The sequence below is a fragment of the Falco cherrug genome, chromosome 14 (assembly GCF_023634085.1).
Source record: "Falco cherrug isolate bFalChe1 chromosome 14, bFalChe1.pri, whole genome shotgun sequence".
Lineage (NCBI taxonomy): Eukaryota > Metazoa > Chordata > Aves > Falconiformes > Falconidae > Falco > Falco cherrug.
The window spans coordinates 8,547,620-8,562,768 of record NC_073710.1 but is presented as its reverse complement, the minus strand read 5'-3'; the positions used below and the strand labels follow the sequence as shown (position 1 = coordinate 8,562,768).

Sequence of the window (15,149 nt, the reverse complement as noted above, 5' to 3'; positions counted from 1 at the left end):
CATGCTGCATAGATCCTGTCTGTAGTGAGGTGCGCTGGCATTATCGTCTCTAGAGCTCTTTTACGTTTTTCTTGGAAGTAAACAAGTCTATTCATAATTTCTGCTGTCAAGCAAAAGGATGTTCACATGAAAACGTGCTGCTTCACCTCAAGGTAAAGACAAGGACATGCTAATGGTATCATCACCAGGTGCCAAGTGAGAGCTGCCTACAGGCTTCTCCGCTACGATTAGCTGGCTACGTTTATCCTGCAGCCAAGCGGTATGTGCAGAACTGCACAGGCATGCACCTACTGAGGTCAGCTGTTCTGTGGATCACTAACTCCTCGACGTACAGTGGTCTCCCTGCGAGCATCACTACATGTCCCCTCCCACCTAACAGCAGATGATAGCAATGCAAGGTATTGGGAAAGCAAGTAACGAAAAAAAGAAAGGAGGAGAAAGATTACACTGACAAATTTAATAGGAAAGGTTAGAAGCTTCTTTTTTTTGAGAGGGAAGAGTTTATTTCAGCTAAAGTTGGACAATATAAAAATCACTGGTAAGTTATTAGGTTATCTAAAACTCATGGTTCTCAAAAGGGAAAAAACACTATTGCATTTTTCAGCACAGTCACTGATCGGTGTTCACGCCATGTGACAGCATGGAACAGGTTCCCCAACTCCCAGCAGCCTGCTGTAACTAGCCAACACTGAAAGCTGAAGTCAGGATTTTACAGAAGATGATTTGGGAAAGGAAATGGAGAGATAATCGGCTCCTTTGATCTGTGAAGAGTGCCTAAAATGGTACTTTATACTGCACTCCGTGGTGCAATTCCCCACCAAGAGTCACAGTCTGAGCCTATACAATTATGCATTCTGAATATACCATGTAAATGCATACCTTTTAAAAAGGGAAACATTTAGCAGAGATCGAAAGCCGTGTTCACATGATAAAACGAACGAGACGCACTAAAATTAGCACTTTGTATGACTGATGACTAGGCATGCATTTGATAGTCTTAATTTCTCAGTTTACATATACTCTACCTTCCAGATGTGTTCTGTAGTATAGCAAGAGCATCTGGGTAGCCGTCCATATTGTAATCTCCAATATGAAGTGTAATCGGAAACAACATTTCCGTTGAAGGTTTGTCACTTGGATATGGTACAAAGCCCCAGAGTGTGTCTTTATTTCTGAAGTCTTGCAAGACTGGAATCCACTGTAAAATAAAACAAAAAAAAGAACAGCTGGTAAGGAAATCAATTTTATTTATTTAAACAACTTAATTCTGTTTAAAACAGCTGAGGTTTCCTCACTGCTTCAGGATTCTTAACTATTTACAAATCTCCAAAGAGGAAATAAGGCTTATTTCCTAACTCTGTCACCAAATGAAAAAAATAATTTGAAGTCTTTTCTATGCACTAAATTATTCCAGAACAGGAGAAAAACAAACCCAAACCAAACCAAACAAAAAACCTCCAAAAAGAACAAAAAAAGAAAAAGATAAGGCTGAAAAATAAAGAACCTGTGCTTTGGAATGTGTCCAGTGTATGGAGAAATTCAGGCTTGCCTGTAATCTGTATTAATCTTTAAGTATAGGTAAGCCCAAACCATATCAGAGCCTTGGGCTCCTGAGTCCCTTTTTTCTTCCCGGAATTGCCAACAATGGGCATACTTAAAACTGGAGAAGGGATGCAACGCATTAATTTTATGGACAACACCATATTGGGGGGATACTATCAATATGCTTCAAGACAGGATGGCCATTCGAGGGGACCTAGAAAGCCAAGAATGGGTGAACAGGGACCTCATAACAATCAGCAAAGAAAATCGTGCACAGGGGAGTAAACCCCTGCAATGATACAGGCTGGCTAGCAGCTCTCCTAAAAAAGATACGTGGGTCCCGGTGACAGTAAGATAAAGCCAAGTGTGGCAGCTGTGACAGCAAAACAGCATACTGCACTATGACTGCTGCCTATGCTCCTGCTGATTGAGGCGAGCGATTATTTCTCTTTATTCAGCACTTGTTATTCTGCATCTAGATTCTCCGTCTACTTTTGTGTTCCATGGTTCAAGAAAGATTTGAGAATATTGACTGTGTTTAGAGAGAAGGGTCACCAAGATGGTCAGGCATTGAATATTTATGTACTCAAAGGACAGGCTGAGAGCCTAGGGCTTGTTCAGCCTGGAGAACAGAAGAATTTGCAAGGCGGGGGCTGACAGCAGCCTTCCAATACCTGCAAGGAGATAACTGAGAAGATGGAGCCAGGCTCTCTACTGAGATAAATGGCAGAAGAACAAGAGACAACGGCCAACAAACAAACAATTTGAACTAGGAAAGAGGCCCTAGAAGCTGCTGAATCTTTGTCATTGGGGTTTTTCAAAGTTTTAACAGGACAAGGCTCTAAACAACATGGTCTGAATTCAGTGTTGCCCTTGCTCAAAGCAGGGGGCTGGATCTCCTAAGGTTCATTTCAGCTTGAATGATTCTATTATTCATGGATATTTAGAAGTTCAAGAGCTTCTGTTCCCCTCCTATTTCCCCGGCAGCACCAGATACCAAACTGTTTGATAAGAAATTAAGATTACAGTATGGAACTGAAAGTACAAAAGAAATGCAAAGTGTAATTTCTCCAGGACAAGAAATAGAATCTATCTGCCCTTACTTTCCATGAAGTGCTGCAGAGGTGCTAAACAGGAATTTATCTTAATTAAAATCAAATTAATTTCACAAGTTGGTATGAAGCTGAAGTACCAGGGTTAACATTTCAATGCTACAGAAAAATTCAGTGCCATTTTAAAAGCCAGAAATAATTTTACATGTCAACTAACTGACAATGCCTTCAAAAGGACAGAAGGGTGCTATCTTGAAGGATCACTATCGCCAGTATCGGAAGCACTTAACAGCATCTTAAATGTCTCTCATCCAAGCCTTAATTTAGCTACTTCAGGAACCAGACTGAGATCCCTGACAGCATAATTTCCTGCTGTGGAAAGACTCCCTCTCACTAACACCATCAAGTAATCAACAACATTCCTGCCACACAGCAATCTGTGTGCAACACACTGACTGGTCCCTATCCCACACCAACCCCATGCATATTACAAAGGCCCCCCCCAAATTATTAAAAAATGCACAAAGGTCAACTTTGTTTGGGTATCACAGATGGCTTTGAAGCCTGGAACATTTCTGCCAGACACTGCATATACTTAGTTCACGTCTGCCTGTGTAAGTGGGGACATGTGAACTGCAGTGATGATCTACAACACCCCTGATGAAAAATCAAAGTTGAAATCAAACACACTTTTACCTCACGCCCTGCCCCCCCACATATGCATGCCTATTTAGTTACTGTTACCTGCTCAAGGTTTAGAAAAAACTATGAAAAAAAAAAAAGACTTAATCTGAGGGATTTTTTCAAAAGGTAGTATTTCTTAGCACTTATTTTGTCATGCAGAAGACAGATGAAACAATAGTACTGCAAAATACTGTGATTTCAAAAAACACTGATTGAAATCAGAACCATGAAATACAATACAGTTTTTACTTTACACGGTATTATTCACACAGTCATTGCAATGAAATCCAATTATATCCGTCATATGCTTTGTAAATGTTCCCATGTATGGTAACACTATTGTAAAGAAACCAAATTAAAAATTAATTTTTAGTCACAAATCTGAATTTGTGTTCTGTTTTTACTCTATTAAGAGTGATTCACAGAAAGCAACTTTACAATCACAAGGTCTGCAATGAAATGCAGAGATATAAACCAATAGGTGAGCAAAAGAGAAATATCACCTATTGCTACTGCACCTATAGCTTGTGCATCATCACTGTACACGCTACAGAGTGAGATTCATCCATCCCGCTCAATCAGTTGAATCAGTAGAATAAAACTTTTTATAACAGCAGCTGCAAAGCATTTCACAAACACAAGTCTTGTTCGACATGTAACCAGGGCACATTCAGAGCACCACAGGTAACCTACTCTGATAGTTTAAATTCAGAGTAATCCACATTTTTGCAGAAACTAATTCTGTATATTTCTATTATAAACGGCAGTATTGCATAATGTAATGCAAGATTAATTGTTCATGTGCCTCAGGACATACGTTTCAGTACGGAAGGCAAAAAAATGAAAATACGTTTGTCACTAATATAAATCTCCTGCTTATTCTGTGTTTGATAATCCAGACACTTACTTTAAACTTAATGTTTGCTGTAACTATTTTAACAGGAAAAAAAAGTCTAAACCTGATTTTTTTTTCCTTTCACTCTAAGATAGAAATAGCTGGGTATAATGAGGACACACAAAGTTATTTTTTGCTGTTTTCTGATCACATGATTTCTGTTACCTAGATCAGATGAAAAAACATATTGAAAAATGGAATGAGTCTAACAGAAAATTTAAATGAACACATAAGATTCAGTTGCAGAAGTAAAAGATTTACTTCTTCCCTTTTGGTTAAATTCCATTGCATAGCACCACTAATATCATTACTTAAAACACTTAGATACTTTTACTCCTTCAATCAATGCTTTTGTGGGCTAAAATAAGAAAAGTATCTTTATTTACGTGCTTGAAAAATTTGTTTTCAAACTTTAAATATTTGTTTTTCAAGTACAAGACAGAATGGTTTACAGCCCTGTGAAAACAGCATCTTCTTCATTTTGAAAAAGATCTCAGGCAGTTGAAAAAAAATTTAAAACTAGTTGCACTCACCCCATGACTTGAAAAGGGCTCATCCCTTCAAAGGCCGCATTCTTCTATACATTAGGAAAGGCATTTCTCTTACTCTAAAGCCTGTTAGCAAGGTCTTTGAGCCAAAACTCTGGGATTAACACATCTCAACTTTTAAACTATTTCCAGAAACCTATGAAGCACAAACGGCCCAGCCAGCCAGCTGCCCACCCGGGCCACCTAACACAGGCAGGGAGCCAGCTGTGAGTCAGATGTATTTGGAAACTGGTAGCCCATTCTTGGCCAATACGTCTTCTGGAAATGCCAGTGTTTCTCCTCCTTTCTACGACAAACACTATCCCATTCTACAGAAAGATAAGTATTAAGAGTGGCCTGAAAGAACTGGCCACAGCAACAGAAGCCCTTTCCCCTGGGGGCTCCCTCTCTACTGTACATGTGTGCTGTAGTTCAGCTGCACATAAAAAATAAATCCCATAATTTCAGGATACATTAGGCTCTCTGTGTGTATGAAGGTCACCTAAATTCCATATACAGTTGAGCAGCTGCTATTGCATAAAAATAAACTAAGTAAATTACCTATACATTGCACCATTACTTATGGTGCTCAAAGCCTGGAAGACAACAATCACCAACATTGATTTAGCAAGATAGAAAAAAGTAAGCAAACCATTAAGTCATGGTTTTGATGCTGGAACATGGCTCACAGCCCCATAGCTGCTTTGAGAAAGATGAGCAACTTAGAAATGATGAGAGGATCTTGCAGAATCAGATTTATGAAGACTACAGCAACTGCAATCCCCTCTGCCTTGCTTTATGCTGTTCTAGAGGAACGAAGAAGAACTTCTAACACTGACCAACTGCAGCTGATAATCAATGCTGTCACACACTTCTCTAGCCTAGAGAATGACTTCACAAAGACCTGTGGTTGGCTGTAGGATGCACTGCTGTGTTCTGCTCCAGAGCTGCTAGATTTATAAGAGGAATAAAGCCATGACCTTTTTATTGTACAGAGAAAGGTTATACGAATCATCAAGCCCACAAAGAAACTCTCAAATGAAGGGACTGAAACAATACTGTTCGCCTCAGGAAACTAATGAAAAATCACACCGAATACTGGCATAATTAAAAGAAAGATTAGTCATCTCTAAGAATATCATAATATCTCGAGTTTCTACAATAAACAGTACCAGGGACTTTAAAAAAAAATTTCAGGGAGAACTCAGTCTAATTTTCAGAATCTAGATAAGATATCTAAATCAGCTAGCAGATTAGTCTGTAGCTGTTGCAGGTGAATTTAAAGAAGTCTGAGGTGTCCTAACACCTGCCACCATCTGAAACTGCTTATGAGATTCTACTTCAGATCTGACAGCAATTCTGTTGCTATGGAAACATGCAAATTTTTTTAAAACCTTAGTAGGTCTGTATCTCCTTAAGTCACTCATGTATTTTGTTGGCCTTTGCTTTTGCTCCATCATCCGAAAGAAGAAAATTTATCTGAGATATTTCTAATACTTATAAAGATTAAATCATTAAATAAATTAAAACTTGTGGTGAAAGATCACTCTTGAAATAATTCTCCTAGATCTGCTTGGCTTTCCAGTAGCCATCCAGCTGTGCCAAAGACATAATGAGAATTACACTGTAGACTGACAGACATCAAAGATCTTACCAGAACGACTCCAAAGCCTGCCATGCCATTGCACGCCTCTCCACAGCACCTGATTGCTATGCATTTCATCCCAATGCATCATACCACCATGGAACTGTATTAACTGATTTTCGTTTGGTTTCATCAAACGACAGAACAAACAAGCAAGAAGGACAGAACCAGGTCCAGTTACCATAGTCAAAATATTTTTTGTAAGTCATCTAATTTATGGTATTTCAGAGCTGAGATCACTAATTTTCTTTTAAAAAAATAAATTTCTGAAAATCAGATTTATTTGCTACATTCTCAACTTAAAAAACCCAAACAAATCCACCAAAGACACACAAAACCCTACAGCAAAAACTGAATAGAGATAATGGATATATAACATCTACTTTTTCAGTAAGACTTGCAATCTCTCAGTTTCCCATAGACTCGTTATAATTACCTACCTGCTCCCCAAAGAACCTGTTTCAAGAGGATCCCTTGTTGAAACATTCTGCCCAAGGACTCATTATTATTTCCTTAAAATTATAAAGTTATTAAATAAACAAAAGGAATTGATCCCACTATGTTGGATTTATGCCTATCGTTTCTCATGAAGATCAACTTATTTAGTCAAAGCTTGGAAGCTGGGTCATCTAATCTCACAATGAACAAATTCAGTGAAATTAAATTTTTTTGACTTGAAAATAAATATGGGAAGTAAGATGTTTGAATAGTTTTCTACCTGAGGGAGGCATGCAACACATGGGAAAAACTGCAGACATAGGAATGAAGATACTGACATTTTCCACTGTTTCAGAATGGAAAAAGAAAATGCTTTAAAAGGAAAAGGTCCATCACCTCTAGATGAGTCTAAGAGTGGAAGAAAAGAGTGTTCTAGATATAATTCTTCAAAAAGGTTAGGCCAGAACAAGTCATTATTGCATGCCATTTGATACTGTCATTTTTAATTAAAAAGTCATTCTAAAAATATGCAGGGAAAATTGCTTTAACGTTTCTAGGTAACTTTTAATACTTTTTAATACTTTTTTTTTTCTAGTAGAATGAGAATCTATTGGATACCTCACTTTTTAAAATAAAGTGACAATATTTGGCTGCTAATTTTTACCTCAAATTTAATTGTCTTGGAAATTATTTTAAGAGTGAGACTATACAGTGAAATTGCTAAATCAAGTATAAAAATTAAATATATTGATGACTATCAAAAGTGGTATGTTAAAAATCTGTTTGTATTTGTAATTAGTTTGACCTCTATCAGAAAAATGAAATAATGAACAAACAGAAAAATTGCCTACGTGCAATGTTACTTCTGAGCAGGTTATAATAAACGACTTGACTCTGAAAAAAATCTGATATTATGCAAATTTCCCACACTTTCCTCTGCCACTACTGCAGCACTTTCTTCCAGAAATGAACGCAGATAATGTAACTTTTCAGTAGTGCACTGCCCAGTCATCTGCTACTCACAAGTAACAGCTTCGTATCTCCCAATGGCACATGCTATTTGTGTGTGGCTGATTTTCTACAGTGAAATGACTTTCATTGAGAATATCTGTCTCAAATTTACTTGAGCAGAAAAACTCAAACATCTTTTACTTCTTATATTATCAAGAGTGAGGAACTAATTGTAGAGCTAAAGAGCAGTTGCCTTTTGATGTAAGAGCACCTCAACTACTCAACAGTGCAATCTAAGCAGCTTGTTACAGAAATATGACCAGCGTATTATCAGAAGCCTGTGTTCTCCCCTTTGACCAGAAAGCAATGCAAGTATCATGAATCGAGCATCCACTTGTTTTATACAAAGGCTATATGACCTGTAAATCAAACTTCACTGTAACACTGTGTATCCAGCAGCATTAAAATCCATTGTCTCTATTCTGGGTTCACAGGGAATTAATGTAAAAATAAACACCCCCCTGCCACAAAAACAAAACAGTAAAACCAACCCACAAACAACTAAACAATGCGTGCACAGGAAAACATCCTTTTTTAAGAACAGAGATGCTAAGATTAGAAGGCTGAAAGAGATACATTACCAAATTTAGTGTTACGTTTGCTTACACTCACGGTATATCCCATCCTAGTTATACTTCTGTAACTGACTGGTAACTGCATGATTTCCTTTCCAATACGGAGTGATTTTCTCACTAATAGGAAGTATGCTATGGCCTGTGTTCTAGAAAGTCTAATTCCTTAAACAAGAAAATCTACGCTATAAACTTGGCTTGGGCCAAGTAGTACTCAGAGAGGGTACTACTTATATGAAAAAAAATACCTACTTTTGTCAGGAAAGGAATAATCAGCCATTCATAACCAGGTTAGAAACACGTATGGCATACATTATAAATTTCTGTAAGTACACTACAGTGGATTTTGCTGTCGGGTATAAGCAAGTACTTTATAGGTCACCTTGGCCTTTAGCTTCACATTGCTAAATATCAATTTAGTAAAAACATTTATTAAGGCATCAAACAAACATTAGGTTAGGTTACCATAAGCTGTAACTTTACCAAAAAACAAGGCACTGTAAATACTTAAAACAGATCAGCACACGCTTTAAAATAAATGGATATATAGTAATCCATTACATGAATTATGACCATGCCTCTCAAAACAAGTAGCGTCATGACCAAACTAAGCTGAAATAGTCTAATAGAAACCTGTTCTGAAGAAACAGCCTAAACAAGTCTTCATATACCATTTGGAAACTTACTTAATTAATAACAATCAAAGACAGCAGAAATAAGGGGTAAGAAGTGTGGGCTGTTTCGACTTCATATATTTATATGTGTGTGTGTGTGTATATATATATTATTTTTTAAAAAAACCATAAAACTCCCTTATTTAAACTGAAGAAGCTTATTTGAATTAATTAGATCTGCTTCCAACTCTCAGCGCAAATCTCCATCTTGTGCTAGGGCAGTTGTGGTGCTCAGAATGCAGTGTTTTGTAACCAAGAAAGTGACTCACTGGAAACACCTGTAATTTTCTTGAGTAGAATTATCCATTACATAGAATTCTGGGCATGCAACCTGTTCCACCAAACCCATATTTTTTTAGGTAGGTAATAAGTAAACAAATAAAAGTCTCTTATATGAAATAATCACCAGTGAGGAAGTTTAATTTTTCTTTCCTGAAAAATCATTTTCCTATATCATATTATTTCATAACGCACAGTATTTTCCTTTGTCTTTGCAATTCCAAACTCACAATACCTGTTTCATTCCTATCTTAGTTAAGTAGATGGCACTTTTTTGACATTTTTTATCTTCACAGACTGGTAACAAATGTTCACTTTGTCCGTCCCCATCTGTCAAAGAGGAAAAAAAGACTGTTCAGCTTTATATTTGCAAAATCAGAAACCCTGTTTGCAAGAGATAATCAGCTGTAATTTATTATTTTTTAAAATGTGAAAAATTACATGAGATAAAAGTAGACCTTTTCAAAATCCTTAAACTATTAATCTAATTTGGGTCTTTTGTTTGAAGATTTTCTTTGTTGATGTATTTTCATCTTGACCCTGAATATAAAGAAAGTTTTAAAATTTATTTCTAAAGATAATGTGATATATTTAGAAGAATAAGTGCTTAGTAATTTACTCAGTCCCTGTGTTTCATAGGGAAGAAAATTATCTTTAATTTAAATCCACCATCACAAGTCCACGATACAAACTTATTTAATTTTCTGAACTAGTTTTAAACTCTTGTGCTGTCAAGCAAGACTTTAAGAAGACTCATGAGTCACATGTAATATTTTAATCTGTAAGTTGACTGACGCAATGGCTAATAAATTCCAGGAATTAGGCAAATTGAGTAATTTACAAGTCTGAAAAAAATACTCTTCAAGCACCTTTAATCCATGTATTACCAAAACCTTTAGCAGAATAATGATCTTTTAATGTTTAAACAAGCAATGTCAATTTGCATCCAGAATTCTGACAGACAGAGCATGGCGGGGGGGGGGAGGGGGGGGGCGGGGAGGCAGGCAGAAATCAATGAACTGCTCATTATGTACTCCAGGAGAAATCCCTATGTTCACATTTTGGCTTTGCAGCCCTGCCTAGCATATTCAGGAATACACTGCCTCCCCACTCGGAGGGAGACCACCAGAAGTTACCTTGTACGGGCTGAGAAGGAAGAACAGAGAAGCAGTTGAATGCAAGCAGCCAAAAAGCAGCAGGTCTAATTGCTGCATTAATGACTACTGCTGAAGTCCCGAGTATAACCAGACTTGACCTGCTCGAGAGATGGTATGCCCCAGCTCGGGAAAATTTCAGGAATCCGCTTTTCCTAGCTATGAAATGAAAGCTCATATCGTAATAAAAAAAATCATATTTTCAAATTGCCCCTTAGCCCATACAGTTCTGAGGAGCTTGGTATTAATATTTTAAGTGGATTTTGTAAAGTTGCTTAATGAAGTCTCCTTCATTAATATGCAAAACCTAGACCATCTGCCAAAGTCATTGAATCCCATATTCATTTCCCAATATACTACCGACCACAGCCTAAACATTCCATCAAACTTTACCTGTACTCTAAGAAATGCTTTCTCAGCCTGCCAAATTATATTTCTAGGAAGCGGAAGCTCCTTTTAGCGTGTGTGTACCTCTCTCTCTGTGCATAGTTAAGTATTCTAGGTTCCCCCCCTTATTACATAAGGAAGCTGGGAGATGGAAAGTAGTGTTACAAGGGGGAGGAGGAGCGATGAAAATACCAGACTTCCCCAAATATCTCCAAGTGACAAAGCTATGACAAAGCTAAACACCTTTAGCACCCTCCTACATCCCATCTGCCTGGTGAATTATTTTACTTCACCACTAAAGCCCTCCCAAATCATCACGGCAGTTCTGTTATCAAAAATAGACAATATTGGATGCCGAGTAGCCTAGGGGATAGAAATCCAGTAAGTTTGCATCCAAAGAGATGGGAAAGGAAACTACCACTGCATAGAGCAACTAACACAGCAACTATTGAATTCAACCAGTTTGAAATCAGCACCAGTTTCTGAAGCTGTTTGTTCTCCTTCTGCATCATTCAAGAATAACAATTAAAAAACGTTATTTACTTTAATTTTGCTTACATGAACCACAATTAAATATTGTTTAGACTGCAGCCTTTTCCTAAACTTAAAATGGGAGAAACTGCTCAATTTGCAAATTATAAACTGTGGCAATATTGAAGGGTTTCCTAGAATAGAATTAAGTTGCAGACACGGAAGTGTTCTGTGAATATAAAATTTAAATTAAGCCCTAATCACATTTTAATCACATTTAACAGAAGTTTCAGTCCAAAGTAATTTTAGAAGATTTTCAGTAACACATGAGGACAAAGAACCTTCAGTTACTAACTCTTTTCTTGCTCTTTGTGAGAAAAGGACAAGGATGTTCTCATTTTAAATTACACTATGGAGCAGAGGAGAATATAAAATGTTTGATTCTACTTAAACTGTGAACATTCATCTTGTTATGCTGATAACTCAGTTTGATAATCTTGATAATTAACGTTCAGTAATGCTGCAATATATTGGAAAAAAAAAGTAAATCTATGTAGCTTTGAGGAATAACGAAACTACAGGGCTGTAAGAGGATGGAACTTTCACATAATTCAATACAATGCCACCACCTTACAGATGCAAGTGTTCCAGATAAATTACAAGTTTAAGAGTAAGATTTGATTAAAATAATGCAGTACAATCAATGAATGAATAGAAGGTAAATATGCATCAAACAACATACTTTTGCCCCTGCAACTGCAAATAATATGACATATATTCCATATTGGAAGGACACAGTTCCCCCAATTCCTTTGACTAGAACCTACGGGTCCATTTATGTAACTTTTAGTACAGGGTCATGTTTTCAGTTGTAATTTCTCTCCAATTCTGTATAACATATATTTAAATATAGTTAAAAAATAAATTTGTTAGGTAAGAGAAAAATCTGTTGGAAATTTATAGCATAGTTTTAAGAAAAAAGTTTATTTTGAAAATAGATTTTGTCAAGGAAAAAATCTGAAGATGAGGAGTCTGAGGAATCATTCTTAAACTCATCTAGATCTTGAATTATTGCTGTACCCACCCTTGAAAAGTTTTTCAGATAGAGATACCTATCTTTGATTGTTTTTGTTCATGGTTGTTTTTTTGTTGTTGGTTGGTTGGGTTTTTGGGTTTTTTTTGTTGTTGTTGTTTTGGTTGGTTCATTTTTCTACACTCTGTGCTCAGCTGAATTTAAGGATAACAAAGAAATGAGATGCAAGCATATTAGTCCAATAAGTTAGTATAATTACATTTGTCTTAGGCATAGATGTCTGAAATTACCTGGAAACAGGGCATCAGTGAAAAAACACCATCTGAGTTGTAGCAGAGTAGTTTAAAAAAACCCCACAATTAGTTAAATACTGTACTACAGAAAAGTAGCAATCAAAAGAAGGAAAGCCCAACATTCTTCATCTCTATCGTACTATTATCGCTTACTACTTCTCTACTTTTTTTTCTAATGCACATCTTATGATCTACAGATCCATCTTTTACTGTTGAGGTTACCTGATCAAAAGCAGTTTTCTGAAGAAAAATCAGAGACTGTCAGAAATGGTAACATTTTACAAATCAACTGCAGCAGTTATATTTTTTTACAAAAAGAAAAAAGAATAAGGATAAAACTCACCTAGAATATCAGCTAAAACTGTAGAATAATTTATTTAAATGAAAATCTTGCATCAATCTTTGTTCAAAAATCCCAAGAAGAAAAAAACCTACCCAAACCACAGCCCTAAGCACAAAGCTGAAGCAGGGACTGTTTCACTATTCATTGCCATTTTAAACCGCCCTCATCCATAATAACTAGAAATAAGTTTCCTGTATTTCTGAAGCTTTGTTAAAAGCACTACGTGAAGCCAACAAATTGATGCAGCAGCCTTCCCAGTTTGTAAAGAAAGTAAAAATTATTCTAAATCTTTATCTGATTCTTATCTTGGAAGCACCCACTGAAATACAACCCTTTGCCACAACTCTCCTGATATTGAAGACCACACACAAAAAAATAATCCCAGCAGCTGCTCATAGAAGAGCTCAATCTCACTAACAACAAACCTGGACCTATAATGCTAGCTCTTCTCATCTTCATACCCAGTTTCAATCTCAATTTAAAATAAACATCTTTCAATTTTAAACTCTAATCTTGAATTTCAGTTCTTCCACAAAGGAGGAGGAAAACAGAAATTAAAAAGGAATATCATTTTCACATCTGCTCCAGTGCAATTAGGTATTCATAGGTGAGAAAATGTGCATCGGTGACAGCGGCTGGATGAACCCATCAGACCGGCTGAAATGAGCTGCACTAGTTTCACATTTTAAAAAGATACCTTGCGTAACATGTCTTTAATAATGTACTTCAGCCTAGGTCTACCTAGGCAATGTATTTCGGTAGATCCTCTGGAGTTTACACTCGGTTCCTAGAGGCTACTAGTCTGTCTTTCTATTACCGCACAGATTTTAAACAATCTCAGTCTAAGTTGCTGGAAATCTCAAGGTTATCCTGACTTGTAATTTCAACGTAATTTGTAGCACTAGGTATGGCTCAACATACCCCGGACTGCAAATGTCCTTTGCTAGCACCGCTCAACTTAAAGCATGTTTGACATACAAACAAAAACTGAACCGTTAGCCTGCACGTTCTCAACACATGATTCTGGCTTGACTGTGATACTGACGAACTCCAGGGTTAAAAAAGATCAATTTTTATAGGCAGTGGAAAAGGCTAGAAAAAGAACAGTCCCACATACTCATCAGCTGCAAATCCGTACTTATATCAAAATACATAAAGACAGAATTAGCAGTCTTATGCCATCTAGGAATCACGTGAGCATCATTATTTACTGTATTTCTGTACTGTTCACTGTATTTCAAAGAGCAACCATAGATACCAAACCGCCTATCCAACACTTGGCCATGCCTGCAAAGTGCTAGCAATCCAATCCAGAACAAGATAAGCAAAAAGACAGATTGTGCAGACCACTGGGAGCACACCTCATACACAGAGATTGTATGAGAAAAATTACTTCCAGCTGAAGCTTTAACATTGATTGTGAATGTTCACAGTTGCAAAAAAACCAGCTCACATTTTTTCAATCTGTTCTAGAAGTAAATTTGAGTGGGAGAAAGAAGCAAAAAACTTGTAAATCAGAAGAACAACATGATGTTATTAAAAAGTGATATATATTCAAAATGCAATGCTAATGTACTGTAGCATAAACACATTTTAAAACAAATGCACAAACAGCAAACTGTCTCAGCAGCTACTCCGAGAGATGCATTGACCCTGAGGTCCCGGCATCTCATTGAGTTGCTCATCCTCTTGTAGATGTTGTGCTGTCTGCTAATTTGTAATGGTGGCACTAGGGTTTGTGTAGTTTCAGCTCTGATGTTTAAGAAATTGCTGTAGCAGGTCTATTAGTTTTTAGCCCTTTCAATTTGAACTGGATTATCATTTCACATTGGCATAGATCTTTTGTGATGGGAAAAAACCCCAACAAACCCAAACTCAAGTCAATTCTGTCTCATAACTTATCACCTACATCCGTCCATAATTAAAGAGAAATACATATGAAGTAACTAGGCTAAATATGCAAATAGGCAGCAGGACCTACAATACAATAGTATTGTAACCTACAACAGGTCACAATAGTAACCTTCCACTACCAAATTGTGGTGGTATTTTTTTTTAACAAAGACTGCTGATGAATTATGACGTTCTTTTACACTCTTAAAAAAAAAAAAGTTACATACATAATGAACTTCTTCCCATCTAAGCTGTA

General features: G+C 36.7%; 1 protein-coding gene across 3 annotated transcripts in view; it reads right to left on the bottom strand.

Annotated features, from left to right (window-relative positions):
* The window catches only part of ITFG1 (integrin alpha FG-GAP repeat containing 1), an 88,132-nt gene that overhangs the window by 36,484 nt on the left and 36,499 nt on the right, over positions 1-15,149 (bottom strand). For all 3 annotated transcript variants that reach the window (XM_055726821.1, XM_055726820.1, XM_055726819.1), the window contains 2 exons: positions 9,555-9,649; positions 1,026-1,198 (listed from right to left, as the gene is read on the bottom strand). In XM_055726821.1, the coding sequence (XP_055582796.1) occupies positions 1,026-1,198; positions 9,555-9,649 (268 nt within the window). The remainder of the gene's footprint in view (positions 1-1,025; positions 1,199-9,554; positions 9,650-15,149) is intronic.